The following is a 23,679-nucleotide window of genomic DNA, read 5'->3' as shown; positions in this document are numbered from 1 at the left end:
ATCGTTATCGGCTTTTTTTTGGTCCTCCAATAATCGGTATCGTCATTGAAAAATCATAATTGGTCGACCTCTAATCCAGAGTAGAGGTCGACCGAAAGTGTTTTTTCAACGCCGGTACCGATTATTGGAGGACCAAGAAAAGCCGATACCGATTAATCGGACGATTTTTAAGTGTGTGTGTGTGTGTATATGTATATTTGTAATAATGACAATTACAACAATACTGAATGAACACTTTTATTTTAACTTAATGTAATACGTAAATAAAATAAATTTAGTCTCAAATAAATAGCTAGCCAGTTAGCTAACAGTACACTTTAACTTGAAAGGAAAACAATTTTCTGACAAAATTAGAAAAACGTGTAATATCTGAAAATGTAGCTAGCTAGACTCTCTTACCCGTATAAATGGATGGACGCTTCTCCCTCTGTCACGGACACAATGGTTGGCCTTAGTTTGAAGATGTAACAGCCTTTTATGTGTTCCCTTTTCGACTCCGTCTGCATACTTACAATCAGACGCCAACATTTTCTCCATCTCGTTAGCGATCATACTCTATTTCCACTGATTTCAAAACTTTTCTGTGGCTAAACCAACTAGGCTCATATTTTAACAATTTTATTCGTATTTACAGATGGCATACAAGTTTGTTATTAAGGCACATGAAAGTTCACATGTTCCAGACTGCATTTCTGCCAAAAAACGCATTTTGATTTTTAAAAAGTATGTTCAAATGGCTCTCCTGTGAAGTAGTGACGCACGACATACGCCTAGTTTCCTGAAACGAGGCACAGATGGTCCTGGGCCCAGCGATGTGGCTCTGAGGAGATGCTGAAGAAGGGTTCCTTGGGGAAGGCAACGAATGAGAGCGAGACTTGATGATCTGTTTCTCTCCTTTTAGGAAATGTGCCATGATATCAGCTCATTATGGATTCAGTGATGTTTTTGATAATTTGATCATCTCCCTCTGCAAGTTTACAACGCTCAGCAGTGAGGTAAGTGCTTAATTTCAAATGTGGGAACCTTTGCATTTCAACTAGTGCACTAGAGTATTCTAACTTTTTCCACTGGATGGTTTCAATACAGTCGGTGGAGAACCTGCCCACAGTGTTTGGGAGTAACGGGAAGGCACAGATAGCGGCAAAAACGATGTTCCACCTGGCCCACCGGCACGGTGACATCCTGAGGGAGGGCTGGAAAAACATCATGGACTCCATGCTGCAGCTGTTCAGAGCCGAGCTGCTGCCCAAGGCCATGGTGGAGGTCAGAACTGCTTCTTTATTACTGACAATGGTCAGGGACAGGAGATTTACCTGACCTTGTTGTGATGTAACCAGAAAGGGTGAGCATTTCTTTTCCTGGTCAGGTTACATGGTCAGAAAAAACTAATGGCCTCAATCATGTTTATGAGTACCTTTGGAACATTCAAACCTTCCATTCATTTTGCTGGATGAAATGGTTCTCTGTTTGAATTTGGAAGACTGCGGACTCTTCTGTAAGACATTATGAATGTTATACTGCCACCTACTGATATTAATCTAGACATGACTTCCTTCTTGAATGTCTGTGGCGTTTGTGCTTATGTCCATTCAGGTGGAGGATTTTGTGGAGCCAAATGGAACGATTTCCCTTCAAAGAGAAGAGACACCGTCAAATCGGTAAAAGTCACCTTAAAATCATGTCACATCATATGCTTCCCTCAAATACCAGGCTGAGCTCTTTCACTTAAAAAAAAACCTAGAGCTTTTCTGACATTTAAATCCAGTTCCATGTTGTAAAATGGGTGGCTATCATTAAACATTACATGTTTTTTTAAAGTGTTTGACATCTCTATGTCTTCCTCCCTTTCTCCCAGGGGTGAGTCTGCGGTGCTGAGCTTTGTGAACTGGCTGACACTGAGTGGAGCAGAGCAGTCTGGTCAACGTGGGCCCTCTACTGAGAACCAGGAAGCCAAGCAGGCAGCCATGCTCTGTATCAAGGTACCAGAACTACAACACCCATCACACTCATCCAAATTGCCTCTGTTGATAATTTCATATAGTGCATTTAATTGTTTTATTAATAAAAACATTTGGGGGGGTTGTCACTCCCCCTCCAGCAATGTGACCCAGAGAAGCTGATCACAGAGAGTAAATTCCTGCAGCTGGAGTCTCTACAGGAGCTGATGAAGGTAATCATAACATTTACAGGCAAATATTGTCTATGCATTGTCTGAATATTAATTACTAAAATGCAGGGAGTATAAAACGTTCTAGTATTGTTTTCTAAGAGATGTTTCTTGTGGACAGGCCCTGATCTCAGTCACACCTGATGAGGAGACGTATGATGAGGAGGATGCTGCGTTCTGCCTGGAGATGCTGCTACGCATAGTCATGGAGAACAGGTACAGCCAGAAGGAAGAAAGGGTAGAATGTTTGCTTTGAGTCAGGGCCAGTGTGTTTTGTCCCACGTCCATTAGGAATGACATCAGTCAAATCATCTGTTTCAACATCGGGCTTTGTTATGCTATCGAGTCCTTGTCGTGTGTGTGTGTGTGTGTTTAGGGACCGTGTGTCGTGTGTATGGCAGACGGTGCGAGATCACCTGTGCCACCTGTGTGTCCAGGCTACAGAGAGCTGCTTCCTGGTGGAGAGGGCCGTGGTGGGCCTCATCAGACTGGCCATCCGCCTGCTGCGCAGAGAGGACATCAGCTCCCAGGTACACGCACGCGAAAGGGGAAACCAAACTATCTAGGAGTGCATCGTTGCATTAACGCAGAAATGATGCAGTGATAGCACTGAGTGATTGGATGATTGGACTGTTGATCCAATGAGTCTTACATCTGATGGGGACACACTCAGCTTTGTTAGGTCAATGTCCTTTAACCATTGCAATTGGTCTTATCTGGCCTAGTCTTAAAAGCTATTAAAAAGGAGGCTTCAATTTGTTGTATAACAAGTCACAAAGGATGCTTCCTGTGATAGTTGTTTGCTGGTGCACGATGTTTTTCCCAATTGTTGTATTTGCTCGGGCATCAAGGCACACAATAAACTACCTTACAGTCTGTGTTGATCAGTGGGACAGTTTGATTATCCAGGTTTTAACTGGTCTAATCTTTTTTTCCAAGAGGGACCTGGTTTCTTGATGCCCTGGCCTGTAACCTCAATAGTGTTTATTATGTGACTGTCCTATTGACCTTGAACTGCTATATCATTACACCTTCTCTTGATTGCTTGAACACTTTTCTCAGTATTATTTAAAAAAATAAAAATGTAATGTGATCTACTTTATAACCTATGGAAAACCAAATAACTCACCGGAAAACACTTTCATGTCTAGTTATGGACTAATTATGCAAAGGTAGTTTACAGGTTGGTGGTACAAATATTATATTATGCGAGTTATTGTTTATTTATGTTCAAATTCCTCCTTGTTGTTCGCGCGTTCAGTCCAGTAATTCAACTTCATGACGCGCGATCACTAGGTGCAGACGAAAAGTTCCGTTACAGTCCGTAGAAACATGTCAAACGATGTGTAGAATCAATCTTTAGGATGTTTTTAACATAAATCTTAATGTTCCAACCGGAGAATTCCTTTGTCTTCAGAAATGCAATGGAACGCGAGCTAACTCTCACGTGAATGAGCGTCACGAGCTTGTGGCACTCTGCCAGACCACTGACTCAAAGAGCCCTTATGAGCCCCTCCTTTATAGTAGAAGGATCAAACAAGGTTCTAAAGACTGTTGACATCTAGTGGAAGCCTTGGGAAGTGCAATTTGACCCCATAGACACTGTTTTCAATAGGCCAAGCGTTGAAAAACTACAAACCTCAGATTTCTCACTTCCTGGTTGGATTTATCTCAGGTTTTCGCCTGCCATATGAGTTCTGTTATACTCACAGACATCATTCAAACAGTTTTACAAACTTCAGAGTGTTTTCTATCTATACTAATAATATGCATATATTAGCAACTGGGACTGAGTAGCAGGCAGTTTACTCTGGGAACGCTTTTCATCCAAACGTGAAAATGCTGCCCCCTATCCCAAACAGGTTAACTTTTTGTCCTGAATACAGTGTTATGTTTGGGGCAAATTCAATACAACTCATTACTGAGTACCACTCCAAATGTTCAAGCATAGTGGTGGCAGCATCATGTTATGAGTAGGCTTGAAATCGTTAAGGACTGGGGAGTTTTTCACGATAGAAAAATAAACTAGATAAGCACAAGCAATAACCTGGTCTCCCTGATACTTGGAGACGAATTCACCTTTCAGCAGGACAATAACCTAAACACACAAGGCCAAATGTACACTGGAGTTGCTTACCAAGAAGACAGTGAATGTTCCTGAAAATCTATGGCAAGACCTGAATGTTTTTCTACCAGTGATTAACAACTCATTTTGATAGAGCTTGAAGAATTTTGTAAAGAGTAATGGCCAAATGTTGCATAATCCAGGTGTGGAAAGGGCGTAGAGACTTACCCAGAAAGACTCACCGCTGTAATTGCTGCTAAAGGTGCTTCTTCAAAGTATTGACTCAGGGGTGTGAATACTTATGCAAATGAGATAATTCTGTATTTCATTTTAAATACATTTTCAAAAATGTCTACACGTGTTTTCACTTTCATTATGGGGGTATTGTGTGTAGATGAGAGATTTTTTTAAATGTAATCCTTTTTGAATTCAGGATGTAACACAACCAAATGTGGAATAAGTCAAGGAGTATGAATACTTTTTGAAGGCTCTGTACTGTATGTGTGGGTAGAGTCCAGTGTGTGGGTGTGCATAGTCAAAAAATGTTAGTACAAAAATGGTCAATGCAGATAGTTTACCAAATAGTTATCAAGACTATTTAGTAGTCTTATGGCTTGTGGGTAGAAGTTGTTCAGGAGCCTTTTGGTCCCAGATTTAGTGCTCCGGTACCATTTGCCGTGCAGTAGCAGAGAGAACAGTCTATGACTTGGGTTGCTGGAGTCTGACCATTTTTAGGGCCTTCCTCTGACACCACCTGGTATAGAGGTCCAATTGATTTGTGTCTTATGTAGAGCGTTGTCTACGGTTTAGCAAAAAGTGTCTTGTGATTCAGAGTTGCGTCTGTTTAGCAAAAGAAGTGTTCCGCATTTGCATTTAGTGTGAAAAGGATGAGAAATTACTAACTGTTGTGCAAAAGAGGTTATTGTTTTGGCCATGTGGATCCCAGTTTCCTTCAGTGTTCAAGCAATTGAGAAACTGTAAATGGAGCACTATCTTTTGCTCCCCTTTCTCAATCTTATCTCTAACCCAGATGGACATTGTTACGGTAAACTAATAGTGTATTCTTCTTCCTTTTGCTTCCCCACAACGTATTTGTCACAAATCCTACATTTGTTCGTCTAATCTTCTTGTCCCTTCAAACGTGCAGTGAGACCTAGCAGAACTGTGAGACCTAAAACTGTCATTATATAAATTGAACTTTGTTTGTAAGGAACATACTTTACTTCCCTAATCGGTGAGATTGAGGTCGCAGCCAGTTCAAGCAGTTGGTCTTTTAAAGTAACCGCGTCCCCTTAACCCCTCTACCATCCCATCTCTAGGTGCTGCTGTCCCTGCGTCTCCTGTTGATGATGAAACCACACGTCCTGGCCCGGGTTAGCCGGGAGGTGGCCTATGGCCTCCATGAGCTGCTTAAGACAAACGCTGCCAACATCCACTGCACAGACGACTGGTTCACCCTTTTCGCCCTAATCGAGTGCATCGGGGCCGGGATCAAACCCCCCGCCTCCTTCAAGGTCACCTCCACTACCCCAGACATCGACACAGGTCAGCCTTTAACTTACTTACACACACCATCACGTGGAATGGTAGGCTACATTGTTGGCCTTAGCTGCTGAGAAAAAAATCTACACGTTTATGGTCAATTGTATTGACTTTTATACAAACAGCTCAGCTGTTATATTACGGGGCACACATCCACACTTTTAAGTGGTGCGTTTTTATGTCTGGTAAACTGTGGTTTTCATTTCCCTTTTCCACCTTTGTTCCAGGTGCCCAGTCAGACAGTGAGCTGTCGTTCCACCACCTCAGTGAGGTGAGTCTGGACCGGGGGTACACCTCAGACTCTGAGGTCTACACAGAGCATGGAAAGTCCAGGATGCCCCGCTCTGTCACTGACGTGGACGTGACTAGCAGCGGATGGCTGGTGGTATGAGCCCCCACCCACACACACTTCCACGTCACATGCACACGCTTTTCTTTAAGTGCTCAGACGATCAATTCCAGAGATCTTCATAGCATTGAGAGTAATAGTGAAACTTGTGTGTTATTTTGTCATATCAATGTCAGTCAATACTCTCAATGCCTCAACGTACGGCACATCTCACACAGTGTGTTTATATTTGCAGGTTGGGAAAGACGACCTGGACATCAGCAAGGTAGCGGCTTCTGGGTCCAAGACCCTGCTAAACCCTCTAGTGAACCAGTACAGCCTGTCCCTGGGTCAAGACATGGGTTTCCACGACACCAAGTCTCTCATCAAGTGTGTGGAGTCCCTCTCCTTCATAGTACGAGACGCTGCACATGTCACCCCCGAGAACTTTGAGCTGTGTGTCAAGGCCATCCGGGTGTTTGTGGAGGCCAGCCTAAACGGAGGTATGGCTTTCTGTCGACTGACATATGTACTTGTTTGAGGTTCATTTTGTATTTGTCTTTTTCCAAAGTGTTTTTAGTTTTTTCATAACAACTAGAAATCTTCCAACAATGAATTCAGCATTGTATTTGCCTTTCTTTCCATCAATGCTGTTTTCCAAGCTAACACATGTCATCAAACTATGCTTGAGTAATTTAAGCTTTGACAGTTTGCCATTTTTGGTGGTTAGTCTCAAAACCCTTTGGAAGGGGATCCAAAGGCATGCCTATAGAGTGACTAACCTGCTTCCTCCACACCAACCTTCTAATTGAGGACTGTATCACTTGACTTCCCTTCTCCCCAGCAACAGCAGTCTGTTAGTGATCTAGATTGATTTGATTTGATCTAGAAAAGACTAAAGTCAAGCCGGAATTACAGTGGAAGGTGTGCTGGTGCACTCTGCAGGCATGGCACCACTGATAGCCTTTTCATTTCTCCCAGCGCTCCAGGCCCTTAGATACCTGCTGTCGACACGGCTTTACACACTTAATAGTAAAGTTTGGTCGATCAAGGACCTCAGTTAAGCGCAGCGCTTATCTATATGGGAAGCGAATGGAAACCGCACAGCCCTGAAACCTGCTATTACTCAAAGTTGATATAGCATTTTGTTGCCTGGTTTAACATAAAAGGAATGCATTTTTTCCCAATCGCTAAGTCATACCCGTCAAAATATGACATCTATAGAAATATAAATTAAGATAATTATTCCGGATATATCTGTAACAATGGCTAAAACTGTCTCTCCATCTCCACTGACCTACAGGCTACAGGACCTATGAGAAGAAGAAGAACCACAAGTACGACTCCCAGAAGTCCCGTGTGAGGAGGAAGCCCCGGGACAAGGAGGGTGCGTCCCGCCGCGCCAAGGCCTCCAGCCAGAGGCCTTCCCGTTCCCATAGTGATGACGAGGAAGACGAGGGGGTCCCTGCCAGCTACCACACGGTGTCATTACAGGTTAGTCAGGACGTAAGTACCACAGCCCTCTTTCCCTTCTACCTTGGTCTCTGTGCTGCTCAGGAGCTCTGTTCAGTTGGATGAAATGTTCAGAACTATATGACAGACAATCATGTCTGTTCTACACAATATAATTATCTCTCTGAATGTTCTGTAACGTTGTGCCCTCCTGAATAAGCCCCAGGTTTGCTCTCAGCTGTGGGGTGAAGGTGGGGTTGCGGGGAAAGGTGGGAATTTTGGGATATTTCAGCTGTCTTTTCTCTCTCTCTGCATACTCAATTGAGACTGAGTGGCAGACTATAGTTGTCATGGCAATTAAGCGATGTTGTGGCGGTGTTTAATCCTATTCTGTGACGATACCACTATCGCAATATTTTCCCCTTGGCAAAAATTCAAAGACAAAGCAGACCAAGCTCTTTGGTCTGAAAACCTGCTGTATGTCAAATATTGTAAATGTGACTCTGGATGACAACATAATGATGTTTGTTTTCATAAATTAAATCCGCTTTGCGTTTTGTTTCCTTGCCACGGCACTAACGAATATCGCGATACTGGTATCATCCCGGCCCTATATGAGTGAGTCAAAGTTACGTGATCTGTCAGCAATAATTGCCATCTCTTTTCAGAACTCATTTGGCACGAATCAGGTATTCATGCTCAGACGACTGACACTAATATTAACCTCTTGCCTTGCCTATTTTACAAATGCACTGTCTTGAAAGGGCTGAAATGTGAAATATCAATACTCGTTGATGAAGCTATTCAATTGCTTGAAAAGGTCCATTATTAATATTATTAGATATTTAGGTCTGTATAAGGTTGCAAAGAGATGGAATATTACCACTAACTTTAGGGATTTTGGAAACGTTAAAGGCTTTTAGGGGATCTTCATAGCATGTAAAAGATGTTGAATACCGTCGCTGTTTAACATGTGGGGGAAAAAGTCAATAGTTGAAAGAGTTGCAAGTGTTAATTTCTTATTATGACATTTTTTTTTTTATCCCTCATTAATTATGGCGTTGTCTCCTGAACCATGTGGTGAAACTCAAGGGACCAATGGACACGGATATAAAGAAATATGAATACATTTAACAATAAATTGCTAAAGTTTCCATTAGATTTGTTTTATCCCCCAAAAATGTATTTGGTAAATTACGTGAAGTTTTGCAACCCTAGGTCTGTGTAACATGGCTGAAATAATGTAGACATGGAAAACACTATTGCATGGAAATGATTTACCTTCCAATGCTTTTGTCTTGTCCTCTTCTCCATCAGTCTATCAAAATTACATGCATATCAATACTCTTTTACCACACACCCAAATATATTGCCTGGATAACAATAAAGTAATGAAAGGGGCATACCTAGTCAGTTGTACAACTGAATGCATTCAACTGAAATGTGTCTTCCGTATTTGAATCAGAGAGGTGCGGAGGGCTGCCTTAATCGACATCCATGTCTTCGGCGCCTGGGGAACAGTGGGTTAACTGCCTTGCTCAGGGGCAGAACAGATTTTTACCGTGTCAGCTCGGGGATTCGATCCAGCAACCTTTCGATTACTGGCCCAATGCACTAACTACTTAAGCTGGTTAACTTACCTACTTAAGCTGCATTTAGACAGGCAGCACAATTCTGATCTTTTTTTCCCACTAATTGGTATTTTCAACCAATCACATCAGATCTTTTACATTATATCGTTTTCAGAGCTGATCTGATTGGTCAAAGACCAATTGGTGGGAAAAAAATATCATAATTGGGCTGCCTGTATAAACGCAGCCATAGATATGTAAATATACTGTAGTATGTGTCTTGGATCCAGCAAGACAATACAGACATTAAGTCATGCGTTCATGTTTTAGAATCAAGCTGTGATTAGATTAGCAATGACCACACTGACATGGAGTTCTGTGTTTCCCCCTTTTTCAGCTGTTAGATCTGATGCACACGCTGCATACGAGGGCCTCCAGCATCTACAGCTCCTGGGCAGAGGAGCAGCGCCGCCTGGAGCCAGTAGGGAAGAAGATTGAGGCCGACTCCCAGACACTGTGGACCAGCTGCTGGTGCCCACTGCTCCAAGGTCAGAGACTTTATCCCCATTGCTATCATTATAACCTATTTAAATAAAGGCACCTCTAAACTGTGTTTAATAAATACAATATATCATCGTTTCTTAGTCATTGGAGGAATGTTTTCAGTGTCAATGTGTGTTATTGTGTGAAGCCAAATGCACATTTCCTGTTTTCATGGACAAGGTTTTCACATGTTTATATTTTTTGCTAATATTGGAACTGATAACTAATATTTGGAGGGTCATCTAAATATAAGCATGAAGGTAAAAATAAATCCCTAGGTCCCCTTAATTCACTGGTGACCCCTGAGAGAAGGGACTTAGTGAACTTAGTGATCTTGTTCTCGTTCCACTATAGCCAGTCTTAGCTCAAGTATCCATACATTGTGTGAACCCTATAGGGATAGCCTGGCTGTGCTGCGACGCCAGGAGGCTGGTGCGAATGCAGGCCCTGACCTACCTCCAGAGGGCACTGTTGGTCCATGACCTGCAGACACTAGATGCTGTGGAGTGGGAGTCCTGTTTTAACAAGGTGAGAGGAGGATGCTGAACATCATTTTCCACATTCTAGGAGGACCACTGGAAATTGGTGTGCGTATGGGGAATAGTGGGTCACAAGAATGGCTGCTGAATGGTTCCTCTGAAAATAGACGATTCATTAGAAGAGTAGGCACTTGGGGCCAAATCCTAGCTTCTATAGCAAATAAGTATTATGGGAAATACAGTGCCTTCGGAAAGTATTCAAACTCCTTGACTTTTACCCCCCAAAAATGATGTTACAACCTTATTCTAGAATGTATTAAATATTTTTTTCCCCTCAGCAATATACACACAATGCCTAATTAAAGACAAAGCAAAAACAGGTTGTTAGACATTTTTGCAGATGTATATAAATAAAAAAATGAAAGATTCTCTGGTCTGATGAAATCAAGATTGAGCTCTTTGGCCCGAATTCCAAGCGTCACGTCTGGAGGAAACCTGGCACCATCCCTACGGTGAAGCATGGTGATGGCAGCATCGTGCTTTAGGGATGTTTTTCAGCGGCAGGTACTTGGAGACTAGTCAGGATCGAGGGAAAGATGAACGGAGCAAAGTACAGATCCTTGATGAAACTCTGCTCAGGACCTCAGACTGGGGAGAAGGTTCAAATTCCAACAGGACAACAACCCTAAGCACACAGCCAAGACAACGCAGGAGTGGCTTCGGAACAAGTTTCTGAATGTCCTTGAGTGGCCTAGCCAGAACCCGGACTTGAACCCAATCAAACATCTCTGGAGAGACCTGAAAATAGCTGTGCAGCAACACTCCCCATCCAACCTGACAGAGCTTCAGAGGATCTGCAGAGAAGAATGGGAGAAACTCCCCAAATAAATGTGTGCCAAGCTTGTAGCATCATACCCACGAAGACTTGAGGCTGTAATCGCTGCCAAAGGTGCTTCAACAAAGTACTGAGTAAAGGGTCTGAATACTTAAGTAAATGTCATATTTCAGTTTTTATCTTTAATACATTTGCAAAGATTTCTACAACCTGTTTTTGCTTTGTCATTATGGGGTATTGTGTGTAGATTGATGAGGGGGGAGAAAACAATTTAATCAATTTTAGAATATGGCTGTAACGTAACAAAATGTGGAAAAGTAAAGTGGTCTGAATACATTCTGAATGCACTGTAAGTGGTCTGTCTGTCTAATCTGAGCGTTGTCAGTGTTAACTGTGTACTGTGTGCTCCCAGGTGCTGTTCCCCCTGCTGACCAAGCTTCTGGACAATATTAGCCCTGCAGACGTGTGTGGCATGGAGGAGACCAGGATGAGGGCTTGCACCCTGCTGTCAAAGGTCAGTTCAGTCAACACACAACAGGCATCCATTTCAAAGTGTGAAATCTGATATTTTGTCAGACTGTGTTCAGACCACAGGTTTAGACTCTCCTACAACTGTCTGTTGCCTTTGGGGGGTTATTTTTTGTTGTTGTTGAGAAATTGCCATAATTTGCTAAATCCTTCCACTGTCTAGCACTTCTCATCTGACTGAACAGCGATAGTATAATATGCTGTGTGCCTGTCTACCCATGCCATCTCTGCATATCTCACTGTTGCTCTCCATTGCTCTGCTCTCCCCTAGGTGTTCCTGCAGCACCTCTCTCCCTTGTTGTCTCTGTCCACCTTCGCTGCCCTGTGGCTCACCATCCTGGACTTCATGGACAAGTACATGCACGCTGGCTCCAGTGACCTGCTGGTAAGCATGCCTGCTGTCACACAGTAGCACATGTCAATTTCAACTCCTATTAGCGCAGGTGCTTCTAATCTGAGTGGTCAAACTCAGAGGGCACACAAAAAGAAAGGAAAACAAATACTGGTCTTTAAGTAATAGTTCATGTTTATTCCTGTACAGCTCATTTCAAGCATTTTTTCCTCCCATCTATGTGTGTGATTGCATGGCTAATTGGCTGGTTGTTATCACCCCCCCCCAACCCCCCAGCTGGAGGCCATCCCAGAGTCTCTGAAGAACATGCTGCTGGTGATGGACACAGCAGGAATCTTCCACAGCGCTGACTCTCGTACAGGATACTCTGACCTGTGGGAGATCACTTGGGAACGCATCGACTGCTTCCTGCCTAACCTCCGGGAGGAGCTCTTCAAACAGACAGTCATACCACAACCAGGTACTGGAACGCACACCTACTTCTATTAAGGCCCTGTTTTCTCAGATATGTACTCTGCTTTGAGTGTTAACAAGGTAGGTTATCTGGATCTGTATTGGCAGTACAGCATTTACTGCGATGCGGCCTCTGCAGTAGTCAGGGCCTTCATACTTCTTGCGCTTCGTGGAGCATAGCTGTTGTGAAGGAAGTTGTCAAGAAAGTGAGTTGTTTATACAGGACATACCGCCCCCACCTACCGTCAACCAATCATGTCAATGGGGAGCTATATGGAAACCTTACAAAATGTGGGATGCACATGGCGATGTGGTACGGAGCTTGATTTGGCCTCTACAGGCCTACGGAGGCTCCGCGTTTGCATCACACCCTCCGTACGGAGCCTCTGGACCGCATTTTCCCGGATCAAGCATAAATCGGATTTTCGAATACACAGCCTACATGTTTTTCAGTATTTATACTTAGTCTTGTTTCAGTGTTCTGCTATATACATCAAGCTAGATCTCTGAAATGTAATGGCTGTATGTGCTCTGTATCCATAGATCCTGCTCCTAGTCCCCCAGTGGAGCTTGTCCAGCCGGCTGCCCCCTGCCCCCCAGCCTCGCCACCCCCAGCTCAGGCCCCATCTCCTGTGTCAGTGCCAGCTTCCCCCACAGAGCCAAAGACCTCCAGCAGACCAGTGTCGCCCCAAGATCCCCCACCACCTAGTACCAACGGTAACCATGTTACGTGGCCAGTCAAAGATTAAATCTTTGATCAATTTTTGTCAATGTCATTTTCACAGCGAACAATCAGTGAATTAATCAATGTCCTCTCTTCTCTTCCAGGAACAGACAGATCATCTCCAGTGCCTCCATCGACTCCCCCCATGCCCACCCCAGTGAAGATGTCCCCCCAGATCGCTAGCCCACTGATACAGTCCCCCACGAGTCAATCCCCCCTCATCCTGCAGCCCCTGGCCTCCCATCTGCAGGTGGGGGGCGTGCCCCCTATGTCCCTCCCCATTATCCTCAACCCCGCCCTCATTGAGGCCAGTTGCCCTGTCCCGCTGCTCCCCGCTCCCCACCCCACTGAACATAGTGACACCCCGCAGGTCAAATAGAGCCACCATAGCCCTATGCCTACTGTCACGGGGGGCACTCCATCCCCCACCTGTCCCCTAAATCATAGCTTTCTCCTTAGGCCTTGCCCCCCTTCACACAGGGGGATAAACCGTCTGTGACACAGAGGCCCTTTACATCCATGGTCACCTCTCAGACGACACTAAACAACAGACACACCTAGCTTTGAAGTCTTATCTAACATCCTGGGGCCTGCTGTCCCTCAATATTCACTTAGACATTTTTTGGAACTCCGTCGGGGTCTCAACTTTACTTTTGAGAGTTAGATTAGTAGAATACACAAGGTGCAAGTTTGAAAATTGGTTGTGGATTAGCAGTTTTTCTCTTGTTTTGTCAGTCGCTAACAGTCACTCCAATTAGCCATGTCGTCTAACAATTTTTTGATTGGTAAATTAGTCTAGCCAGTTATCTAAACTTGTAGTAATCATGGCCAAATACTGACAGGGCACTTGCCCAGGGCCCTGACTTCTAGGGGGCCCCCCATTTTTTTTATTTTGTTAGTCACTCTCACTCAGATATTAACATGGCAAAATGTGTAGAATTGCAGGAAATTGGCTTTAAAACAGCAAAGTCAGTAGAATTGCATGAAATGTGTTATAAAATTGCAAAATGTCTATTCCCTATGGCAAAATGTATAGAACTGCAGTAAACTTGCTTTAAAATTGCTAATATTTTTCTCTACGCCCCATGGCAAAATGTGTTCCAGGAAATTACTTTAAAATATATTTCTCTCCACCTTCAAGGGGGGGGCACAAAAAAAATGGCCGGCTTGGCGGGGTGCCTCCCCAACGAAATCTCACTTAAGGCCCCCAAAAGGCTAAAGTTTTTCCTGAGTATGCCTGTGCTTAACATTAATCTAGAGGTTCTGCCAGGAACAAAATCATAGTGAATAACTTATTTGGGTTTTAGGTACTGCATGTTGTTTACTGAATAGGATGTGAACAGATTAATTTACTCCAGTCAAAGTGTTCAGGGCACTGTCTTAAAAGAAAAACAGACCTGTATCATAACTATTTTATTGGAGGGTCGAAATGTAAGTGTACAGTAATATAAAGCATACATAGTTTCTATATTTCCAGTATAAAATTGTGTCAGAGGTTAGAAATTAGCCTACAAGTTTTCACAATCTTGTTTGCAAATTTTTATTACAATGGCCCTAAAACGACACTTTACGTACATTAAATGCTGTTATACCCAACAGGGACAAAGGTGTGCATGGTTTGGCTTGGAAAGATGGATTTGACATGCTGCCATTGCTAACAAGGGCAGCACCTAGAACATTCCGAATGTGACAACTGGTCTGGCCTGGGTGGGTGTGTGTGTGGTTGGTTTGCTGTGTTCTGTGATGGTGGAACTCTGTACGTGTCAGCTTTTGTCAAACAGGTTAGGAGAGTTTAATAGTAAGGTCGTAATGAGATTATTTAATGGAGTACAATATTGCCTTTTGTCATTTGTATCCGGGTGTGTTTGTCACGTTTGTGTAATAAATGTTTTGTCACATACACCGGATAGGTGAAGTGAAATGTGTTATTTTACAGAGTCCACCATAGTAGTACGGTGCCCCTGGAGCAAATTAGGGTTAAGTGCCTTGCTCGAGGGCATATTGACAGATTTCTCCCCTTGTCAGCTCGGGTATTCGAACCAGCGACCCTTCGGTTACTGGTCCAACACGATGCATACAGCAATTGTGGCCACTTAAGACTTGAGCAGATTGAGCATAGACCGCAATCAGTAAATCTGGGACAAGCAGATCTTAAATTCAGTTTTCATTTTCAAGAGATGAGATGATTGGCCCAGATCATCTGCGCAAGTTTAATGCGGGACTATGATTACCCCACTTGACTCAGTGAAAGTATATTTGCATTTCACCGTCTGTACAGTAAGCTATGGATTGCAGAGGAGTTGGAACATTGGCATGTTGAAGTTAGAGCCTTGATCATCTTATCAAAGGATACTCGTACCAGACTTCTTACTGCATGTGATGACGGAAGAACAAACAATGGTTTTCAAAAGCCTCAACCACTTAGAACACGTCAGGTGTCTATTTTGAAAACCCAACCTTGTGATCGGAGTAAACTTCAGTGCAGCTTATTTTTTGGCCGTTACCCCTCTGTCTATAGTATTTATTCAGCTATGAATGAGGTGTTGGGGAATTAATACTCTCGTCAAAGCACAGTTGGGAGCAACTACTTCCATGTCAGGTTACATTACTCTCTGAATCCTCTGCCTTATGTCAGAAATCGCATTAGTCTGTGCTCAATGAAGTGGAGCCCCTCTTTCAGGGGTGTCGTTATGTTAATTTGTTGTACTGCATTGTTAGCTATACCAGGAGCTAATTCTTGAGTGAACAAGAAATTACATGAATATAATGTATATATGAAGAAAAGGTCATGTACTTTTTACAATGTAATAAATATAATGTAATGAAACTGGATTGTTGTGTTAGTAAATGATGCATTAATCAAATCACAGCTGGATCTGTGGTGTAAAACATCTGGATTTTTATTTCAAAGCAGAATGTGAAACACTTTTTTTTCTTAGTAAACTAACTGTATCAGAAACTACAGAGTGATTCTGGCAGAAAAACAACCGTTAAAATTGTCTTTGTACATGGAATGTAAAAACAATATCAGTAAATAAGGGATACGAATGACAAGCCATGGGGATTATTCATTTAATCTAGTCTAAAAATAATGCAATCCCGTAAAAGGAAGACGGTAACATAAATGCATACATTACTTCACTCACAAAAAAAATGTTTTAACACCTTCCGAGGGCTACCCGATGTCGTCAAAAACACCTACTTACAGCATCTTCCATCACACTATACCAGCTGCAAAAACAAAGACCCATCTGAAATACAACTGCAACCGTTAAAAAACACCCCAAATCGAGCATCTCTTTAGCTCATCTTCACTTGGCATCCAGCTTGGCCATTTCCTGAAGGTATATTCCGATGCTCTCGCTGTCAAACAGTACAAAGTAAATGTTTTTCAGGGAAGAGGTCGTTGCGGAGACAAAATGGTTGGAGATTGCCTTGAGGATCAGCTGGGCGGCTGTTTGCTTTGGGAATCCATTCCTAGAACCAGGAGAGATGCACAGATGTGAGCTCAATTTCAATTAGTCTTTCTGCGATTCCTATCTCCTTGCTGCTTCCTGAACCTTATTTGAGTATAAGGTTCAAGGTCCCTCCCTGGACCTTTTTCTCAAATGTGTTTTAAGAAGGAATCGAGGAAAGAAATTGAGAGCCCTAGTTCAGACCGCCGAGGCCCTTTTTCTATTACTGGAAACCAAATTTATGAATTGTACCTTTAAAATAACATTGTTATTGTTACTCAGCAGGTTACCATCCAACCATTTGTGTGAGTCAAGTGCCTGTCTGATAAACTCACTACAGGCCTGATGGATAGATATTTTTTGGGGCTGTGATACGATTATGCAACAATTTATTGTGCAATTGTTGTTAGAATAACCACGTCGAGGAACATTTTCAGTCACGTGATATGTTGTGCGGTCCTCCCACTACAACTTGAAAAAGCATGCAGATTAAGGCTACAGATTAAATAAATTATGATAAACTTCACAGGTTGGTGAAAGTGCATGATAAGCTTAATGCTAGTTTTCAATAGATATCAAGGGTTCTTATTTTATGCTGGTGACATGATTGGTGCTTGCCTGCCAATCGACAAATAAATACAATCTCTCTTATCCATAATTTCATCATGTAGGCCTACCCTCTGCACTGTATCGGCGAGCTGTTGGCTAGAGCGCACGCTGAGACCAGAGTGGGCACATTTGCTGTTTAAAGCAGACTGTGTGCCCAAACCATCGACCTATTTAAAAACAAATAGAATTTCAGTTTTTTATTCAGTAAATAAAAAAGTTAAGTTTGATAGAAAAACACCGCTGCTGGTAATACAGATGTTAGATCTTAATTTTGATAGGCTATATGTAGCGTACAGCTGCATTTCAGATACACTTGTGTGTCATAGTGGAGACCAACATCTAGCTTGTTACTAAGCTATATAAAACGACAGTTGTTGATGTGTATGGCTGCATTTTTAAACATTTTGAATGTTGGAGTACTGGGAAATGTATTCTGTCTGGTGCTTTAGCATTTGAGCAAGCAAGAGAGATCTGCGGGTTTTCAGTGAATGTATGTAAATCACGAGGCTCATTTGAATTTTTGACAGTGATCAAATCAAGATATGGCAATCTGTATGGGCATATTATTTTGTGTCAATGAGAATATTCGCTTGAATATCGTTCGACAAATTGATGGAAACCTAGCTACTGGTATAGATTTAAACATCATACTGGCTGTATTTCTGTATTTTGAATGTCATATCTAACAACAATGGACTAACGAAACCAAAAGGTAGTTTTTGGGTGGAATTGTCCTTTAAAGCTGTAAGTCTCACCGGCCAGCAGGAAGTGAGGGGAAGGCCACGGACTTGAGTTTCTTCTCCTCTGCAGCAGAGAGACAGGCCTTGACAGTCTTCTCCAGCTGGTCCTCACACTTCTCCGAGCCCCACTGAGGGATGTTACAGTGGATGACGAAACGAGCTGGCATCCCACTGGCCTGGCTCACCGCAACTACAGGACGAAGACGCAAACACTGACGCTTCACTCTTCACGTGTAGGTTTAAATGTAGCATTGACAGTGTACTTATAAGGATGGTTTTGAAGTGAGGTGAGACAATATGTTTCAATCAAGTGGATTATGCTGTATTTGGATAAGCACGTTCAGTAATTGCATCCTTTTATAACCAAACAAAAGCAAAAACCCTTTCATCCAGCAGATTTGATATTAGTTTGGGTGTCCGTGTCTCCATACCTGATGCTACCTCCAGAGGTCCCTGTGCTTTCCTCAGTTCTTTCACTGCCTCCAAGAAGTCCCGCCCACCTGCCTTCTCCAGGGCATTGCCTGCAGACCACAGCACACAACAGGTAAGAATGAGTCAAAAGTATAATGGGCTGTGAAGCTTTCGCGATTCTAAGATGAAAAGACGAGCAGGTCTGGCATCCTCACCCACTCCCTCTTTGAGGTCCATCTCAGCATTTGTGGGGTTGATGATTCCCTCCACCTTGATCGTTCCAATCTTGCCAATTTCACTCTCTGTTAGTGAAAGCTGTTTAAGGGGATATAGAGTTGAAGTTATGACAAAGTTACTAAGAAACTTAATGGATACGTGTCATGACCAAGGTGTATTTGGATACCTGCTGGTCAAACATCGCATTCCAAAATCATGGGCATTAATATGGAGTTGGTCCCCCCTTTGCTGCTATAACAGCCTCAACTCTTCTGGGAAGGCTTTCCACTAGATATTGGAACAGGGTCTTGCTCCCATTGAGCCACGAGCGTTAATGAGGTCGGGCAGTGACGTTGGGAGATTAGGCCTGGCTCGCAGTCGGCGCTCCAATTCATACCAAAGGTGTTCGATGGGGTTGAGGTCAAGGCTCTGTGCAGGCCACTCAAATTCTTTCACACCAATCTCGACAAACCATTTCTGTATGGACCTTGCTATTCTGTATCGTTAAGATTTCCCTTCACTGGAACTAAAGGGGCCTAGCCCAAACTGCAAAAAGCAGCCCCAGAACATTATTCCACCTGCACCAAACTTTACAGTTAGCACTATGCATTCAGGCAGGTAGCGTTCTCCCGGCATCCGCCAAACCCAAATTCGTCCGCCGGACTGCCAGATGGTGAAGTGTGATTGATTCATCACTCCAAAGAACACGTTTCCACTGCTCCGGAGTCCAATGGCGGCAAGCTTTACACCACTCCAGCTGACGCTTGACATTGTGCATGGTGATTTTAGGCTTGTGTGAAGCTGTTCAGCCATGGAAATCCATTTTATGAAGCTCCCGACGAACATTTATTGTGCTGACGTTGCTTTCAGAGGCAGTTTGGAACTCTGTAGTGAGCGTTGCAACCAAGGACAGACGATTTGGCCTAACACTTCATGGCTGAGCCATTGTTGCTCCTAGACGTTTCCACTTCACAATAACAGCACTTACAGTTGACCGGGGCAGCTCTAGCAGGGCAGACATTTGATGAACTGACTTGTTGGAAAGGTAGCATCCTATGACAGTGCCACGTTGAAAGTCACTGAGCTCTTCAGTACGGGCCATTGTACTGCCAATGTTTGTCTATGTAGATTGCATGGCTGTGTGCTCGATTTTATACACCTGTCAGCAATGGATGTGGCCGAAATATCAGAATCCACTCATTTAAAGGGGTGTTCACATACATTATATACACATAAGTATCTTTACAATAGGTGTCACAAAATGACAGTTTTTTCATAACTGACATGACATGATACCTTTTGTCCAAGGAACAGGCTTTTCGCTGAGAGGATAGTGAATCCATCGCCTGGTCCATCTTCCACTGTTGAGTTGGCTACGACAGCTTCTTTGTCGTTTTCTGTGCTCTTCTTATCACGGAATCAATGAAAAACAGAACACGTTCATGTTTCTTATAACACTATAACAAACACATTGACAAATATTGAGCTGTTTGCCATCATTCACGAAGCCCATTCATGTGTACTGACCCTTGGCTTGCGGCCTGGTTTGCCTTTGCCTTTTTTGGTGGTGGGTTTCTTGATGCTCTTGACGCGTTCCGCCCTCTTCTCTGGCACGGTCACCTGAGTGTCCACTTTCACTCGGCTGCCCCTCTTCTTGGACAATAGTTCCGGGTGGATACGAGGCAGGACCCCTCCGTTTGATATGGTCACCCCTCGGAGAAGCTGAGAGGCCAAAGAACAGGTGAATTAGTTTACTTTTCAATAGGTATTCAGTCTATCATTGGTCAATTTCTTTGCTCTGAGAAATACTTTACTAGTCAAGTGGTAAAAAAAATGCTGCCGAAATGATAAAGAACATTTGTCTATTAAGTGGAATTAGTTTAAGTCCAAACCTAAACCCCAATTGAGATTTTGTGGCAGGACTTGAAACGAGCAGTTCATGCTTGAAAACCCACAAATGTCACTGAGTTAAAGCAGCTCTGCATGACTGAGTGACCGAAAACTCCTCCACAATGACGTGAGACTGATCAACAACGACAGGAAGCATTTGGTTGCAGTCATTGCAGCTAAAGGTGGCACAACCAGTTACTGATTGTTGGATGTTTATTAAATAAATTAATAGACATTAGTATACATTTTTCCGGTTATTTGTAAACTAAGGTTCCCTTGATCTAATAATATTAGGTTTTTGTTGAAGACCTGATAACAGTATCAAAAATGGAGAAAATCAGAAAGGGGGAAAATACTTTTTCACAGCACTGTATGTCTTGTCAGGATATCGGGCCTCAATAAATAAAAAAATCCACTTGGGGTTAACCACGAAGCGGTGGCAGTTAATGCCTGATGCCATATGGCGTCATCTGTACCTTCCTGAACCCTTAAGACAAAGGGACAACCTTCATCATAGTTTCATGGATCCCTATTGGGAAATATACTGCAATATAATAGTGTAACGATGATGCAATGAAGTGGAGCGACAAACACTGACATTTTCTAAATGTTGGCCTATTTTAATGGGAGTAATACTGTACCTGGTTGAGCTCCTCGTCGTTGGCTACAGCCAGTTTAATGTGCCGAGGAGTTATTCTGCCTTTTTTGTTGTCCCTTGCTGCATTTCCTGCCAACTCCAAAATCTCAGCTAAACAAATAAATGAATGTCATTAGAAAATCTTCAGACACAAATTATAAAGTATCAGTTATTTACTGAACAAAAATACAGTGCATTCAGAAAGTATTCAGACCCCTTGACTTTTTCCACATTTTGTTATGTTACAGCCTTTATTCTAACGTATTCAATTGTTGTTTTCTCATCAAGTGTGTAATGGTCATGCTGTTTAATCAGCTTCTTGATATGCCACACCTGTCAGGTGGTTGAATGATCTTGGCTAAAGGAGAAATGCTCACAAACAGAGATGTAAACAAATTTGTGCACAAAATTTGAGAGAAATAAGCTTTTTGTGCATATGGGATATTTCTGGGATCTTTTATTTCAGCTCATGAAATCAACACTTTACATGTTGCATTTATATTTTTATTCAGTATATATTTTAGATACACAACTGAATTGAAGAAAGATGTGTGTGTATTTTCACTCAGCAGAGACAACAACCTGCAAGGTACTCTATGACGGCTGCCATGTAGACGGGTGCCCCCATGCCGATGCGGTACTTGTGGGTCCCTGTGCGTAGATACCTCATCATCCTCCCCACAGGAAAGATGACCCCTGCTCTGGCAGAGCGGGACAGTTTGGTGCTCTTCTTCTTCCCTCCTCGGGCTGACATCTTGCCTCAGCTACGTCTACCTGGGAGGACAACAGTCCATTTACCATGGTTAGTTTTAAGGATGGAGATTGAAACTATGTTAAATGGGTCACTTGTACTGTACAGGCAACGATCAACCAATTGAAATACACTACAGCAATGTGCAAAACAGTTTTTATAATTACCACCTGTTTTGTTTGCCCAAAGGAATTTTATAAAGACTCAATTTACGCCTCCAAAGGCTTGCAATATGCCACGTTGAAGCTTCCATACATTGACTAGATGCTGGTGTGTACATGTAGCATAACCAAGTCTGAGCGTGAAAAGTTGGAACTTGTCAGCAGGCTATTTGACCACTCATTATTTAAACTGATAACACATGCATTAACAAATCTGTGCAGAGCTGTAAACTTGAGAAACAAAGATTGAGGTTCCAGGTTGAGAAGGTGCCTTTCAGGAGCATCATATCGTCCTCATGTAGGCCTACAGTTTGCAAAGCTGATAAGATCAGAGACTGACTAAAACTAGCAAAGCACACTAACAGATATAATTGGAAGACAATTCCAAAATACGATATGGAATAAGAGGCCTACAATATTTAAGAATTCAATTGCGCGCCATATAGGATTATTTGATTAACGCATTAGTATTTTTATTTATTATTTGTAAATACTTAATATTTGTATAGTATTTAGTCTGCTTTTCAAGGTAAAGATAGTAAGGGTAGCCAACGTACTTTCCCAAAGGTAACTATGTAAACAAACTCAATAATACCGTACAGAAAACGGCCGCGGTGGCCTAGACTCCAGTTTTGGAAATGGCATTTGCAATCTGAGACCCGACATATATTCTTTCGAATGCATTGATTTGTGCATCTTGAATGCGTTTTGGATTCTGGATTGCTCACATGCACATGAAAAATAAAAGAACAAAAGATCATGCCACCTAGTATAATAGCTTACAATAGGCTACTCGACGAACAGTAATTTAATTAATGTTTTTTTGTGTGTGTCAAATATGACGTCTTAAACGTAACTACAGATCCTAAACGACGTAGCGATATTAAATGTACAAAAATGCATGAATATGACAAATGTTTATACATATGCGCGCCATTATGCAGGAATAAAAAATAACCCCTTGATACGTTTTTCTTCTGACCGTCTCCTCCTATCGCAACAGGATTATGCACACCTAACTAACTATCTATTTAATCAATGGCCTTGCTTTAAGTTGGTTGCCTATCCACTAGACATCCGCGGCTGTTGTTCTCAAATAGAAATGTCTGGGACATCGGGCCATAACCTTTCTTGTAATTATGTTCCTCCCATGCTACAGCGCAACCCCCATTTTGTTTTCAATCCATTGGATGTGTAATCTCATCAGACATGGTGCGGAAAGGAACGTTCTTTCGGAGACGCAGCTCGCCACAAAACGCAATAAACCGGATATGCGCGAGAATGAATTTATCCAAGTTTGATACCTGTTTGTCCTCCTTTACACGAATCGATGCAGGCCTGATCTTCTCTTTCACAAGTCTCAGAAGAATGGCTGTATTCGCTGTCCTTATGCGGATCCTGTTAATAAAACTACAACCACCGTACGTACATAGGCTACATAGGGGGCTGGCTTACTACTACTGATGCTGCAAAGGGGAAAAATTCAGTCCGGGGAAAATAGAATGAAAACGCCCCCTTAACATGGCTTGAAGGGGAGAGAGAATGTTGGTTGAAAGTAACGCAATTTGCTTGAATATATACGACTGAATTGGGCCTTGTATGCCTATAGAGCAGTTTGGAAAACGTGTAAATTATAAATTCTGGATACATATACACAGTTTATTAGGTACACCAATCTAGTACCTGGCCTCCAGAACAGCCTGAATTCTTCAGACGTGTATTCTGCAAGATGTGGTGTTCAAACATTGTTCAATTGGTATCAAGGGACCT

The 23,679-nt window shown here is 42.6% G+C and overlaps 2 protein-coding genes across 9 annotated transcripts in view; one reads left to right on the top strand and one right to left on the bottom strand.

Moving 5' to 3' along the window:
- Positions 1-14,946, top strand: part of LOC112253973 (Golgi-specific brefeldin A-resistance guanine nucleotide exchange factor 1) — a 115,105-nt gene extending 100,159 nt beyond the window's left edge. For 4 of the 6 annotated variants that reach the window (XM_042323517.1, XM_042323509.1, XM_042323507.1 and 1 more), the window contains 18 exons: positions 902-995; positions 1,087-1,263; positions 1,594-1,658; positions 1,856-1,979; positions 2,099-2,170; positions 2,289-2,383; positions 2,544-2,697; positions 5,552-5,777; positions 6,002-6,159; positions 6,359-6,605; positions 7,406-7,608; positions 9,523-9,673; positions 10,066-10,196; positions 11,395-11,496; positions 11,782-11,895; positions 12,139-12,322; positions 12,859-13,032; positions 13,144-14,946. In XM_042323517.1, coding sequence (XP_042179451.1) covers positions 902-995; positions 1,087-1,263; positions 1,594-1,658; positions 1,856-1,979; positions 2,099-2,170; positions 2,289-2,383; positions 2,544-2,697; positions 5,552-5,777; positions 6,002-6,159; positions 6,359-6,605; positions 7,406-7,608; positions 9,523-9,673; positions 10,066-10,196; positions 11,395-11,496; positions 11,782-11,895; positions 12,139-12,322; positions 12,859-13,032; positions 13,144-13,418 — 2,746 coding nt within the window. In that variant the 3' untranslated portion in view covers positions 13,419-14,946. The remainder of the gene's footprint in view (positions 1-901; positions 996-1,086; positions 1,264-1,593; positions 1,659-1,855; positions 1,980-2,098; positions 2,171-2,288; positions 2,384-2,543; positions 2,698-5,551; positions 5,778-6,001; positions 6,160-6,358; positions 6,606-7,405; positions 7,609-9,522; positions 9,674-10,065; positions 10,197-11,394; positions 11,497-11,781; positions 11,896-12,138; positions 12,323-12,858; positions 13,033-13,143) is intronic. The other 2 variants (XM_042323515.1, XM_042323508.1) reach the window with 1 other exon arrangement.
- Positions 14,947-15,916: 970 nt separating this feature from the next.
- Positions 15,917-23,368, bottom strand: LOC112254000 (core histone macro-H2A.2). 3 transcript variants are annotated; one of them, XM_024426196.2, is made up of 9 exons: positions 23,214-23,368; positions 21,580-21,771; positions 21,002-21,108; positions 19,998-20,192; positions 19,767-19,877; positions 18,470-18,569; positions 18,275-18,364; positions 17,859-18,033; positions 15,917-16,516 (listed from the first exon to the last, which is right to left on the bottom strand). In XM_024426196.2, exons 2-9 carry the CDS (start codon positions 21,749-21,751, stop codon positions 16,351-16,353), a joined length of 1,116 nt encoding a protein of 371 aa, XP_024281964.1. In that variant the 5' UTR covers positions 21,752-21,771; positions 23,214-23,368; the 3' UTR covers positions 15,917-16,350. The 3 variants fall into 3 exon arrangements, with proteins under 3 accessions (XP_024281964.1, XP_024281982.1, XP_024281973.1); XM_024426214.2 differs by having other exon boundaries at positions 19,767-19,874; XM_024426205.1 differs by lacking the exon at positions 23,214-23,368 and adding an exon at positions 23,036-23,060.
- Positions 23,369-23,679: the final 311 nt, after the last annotated feature.

This window comes from Oncorhynchus tshawytscha, linkage group LG01, assembly GCF_018296145.1.
Source record: "Oncorhynchus tshawytscha isolate Ot180627B linkage group LG01, Otsh_v2.0, whole genome shotgun sequence".
NCBI lineage: Eukaryota > Metazoa > Chordata > Actinopteri > Salmoniformes > Salmonidae > Oncorhynchus > Oncorhynchus tshawytscha.
Note: the sequence above shows the minus strand (reverse complement) of the source record. Positions and strands in the feature narration are given on the sequence as shown.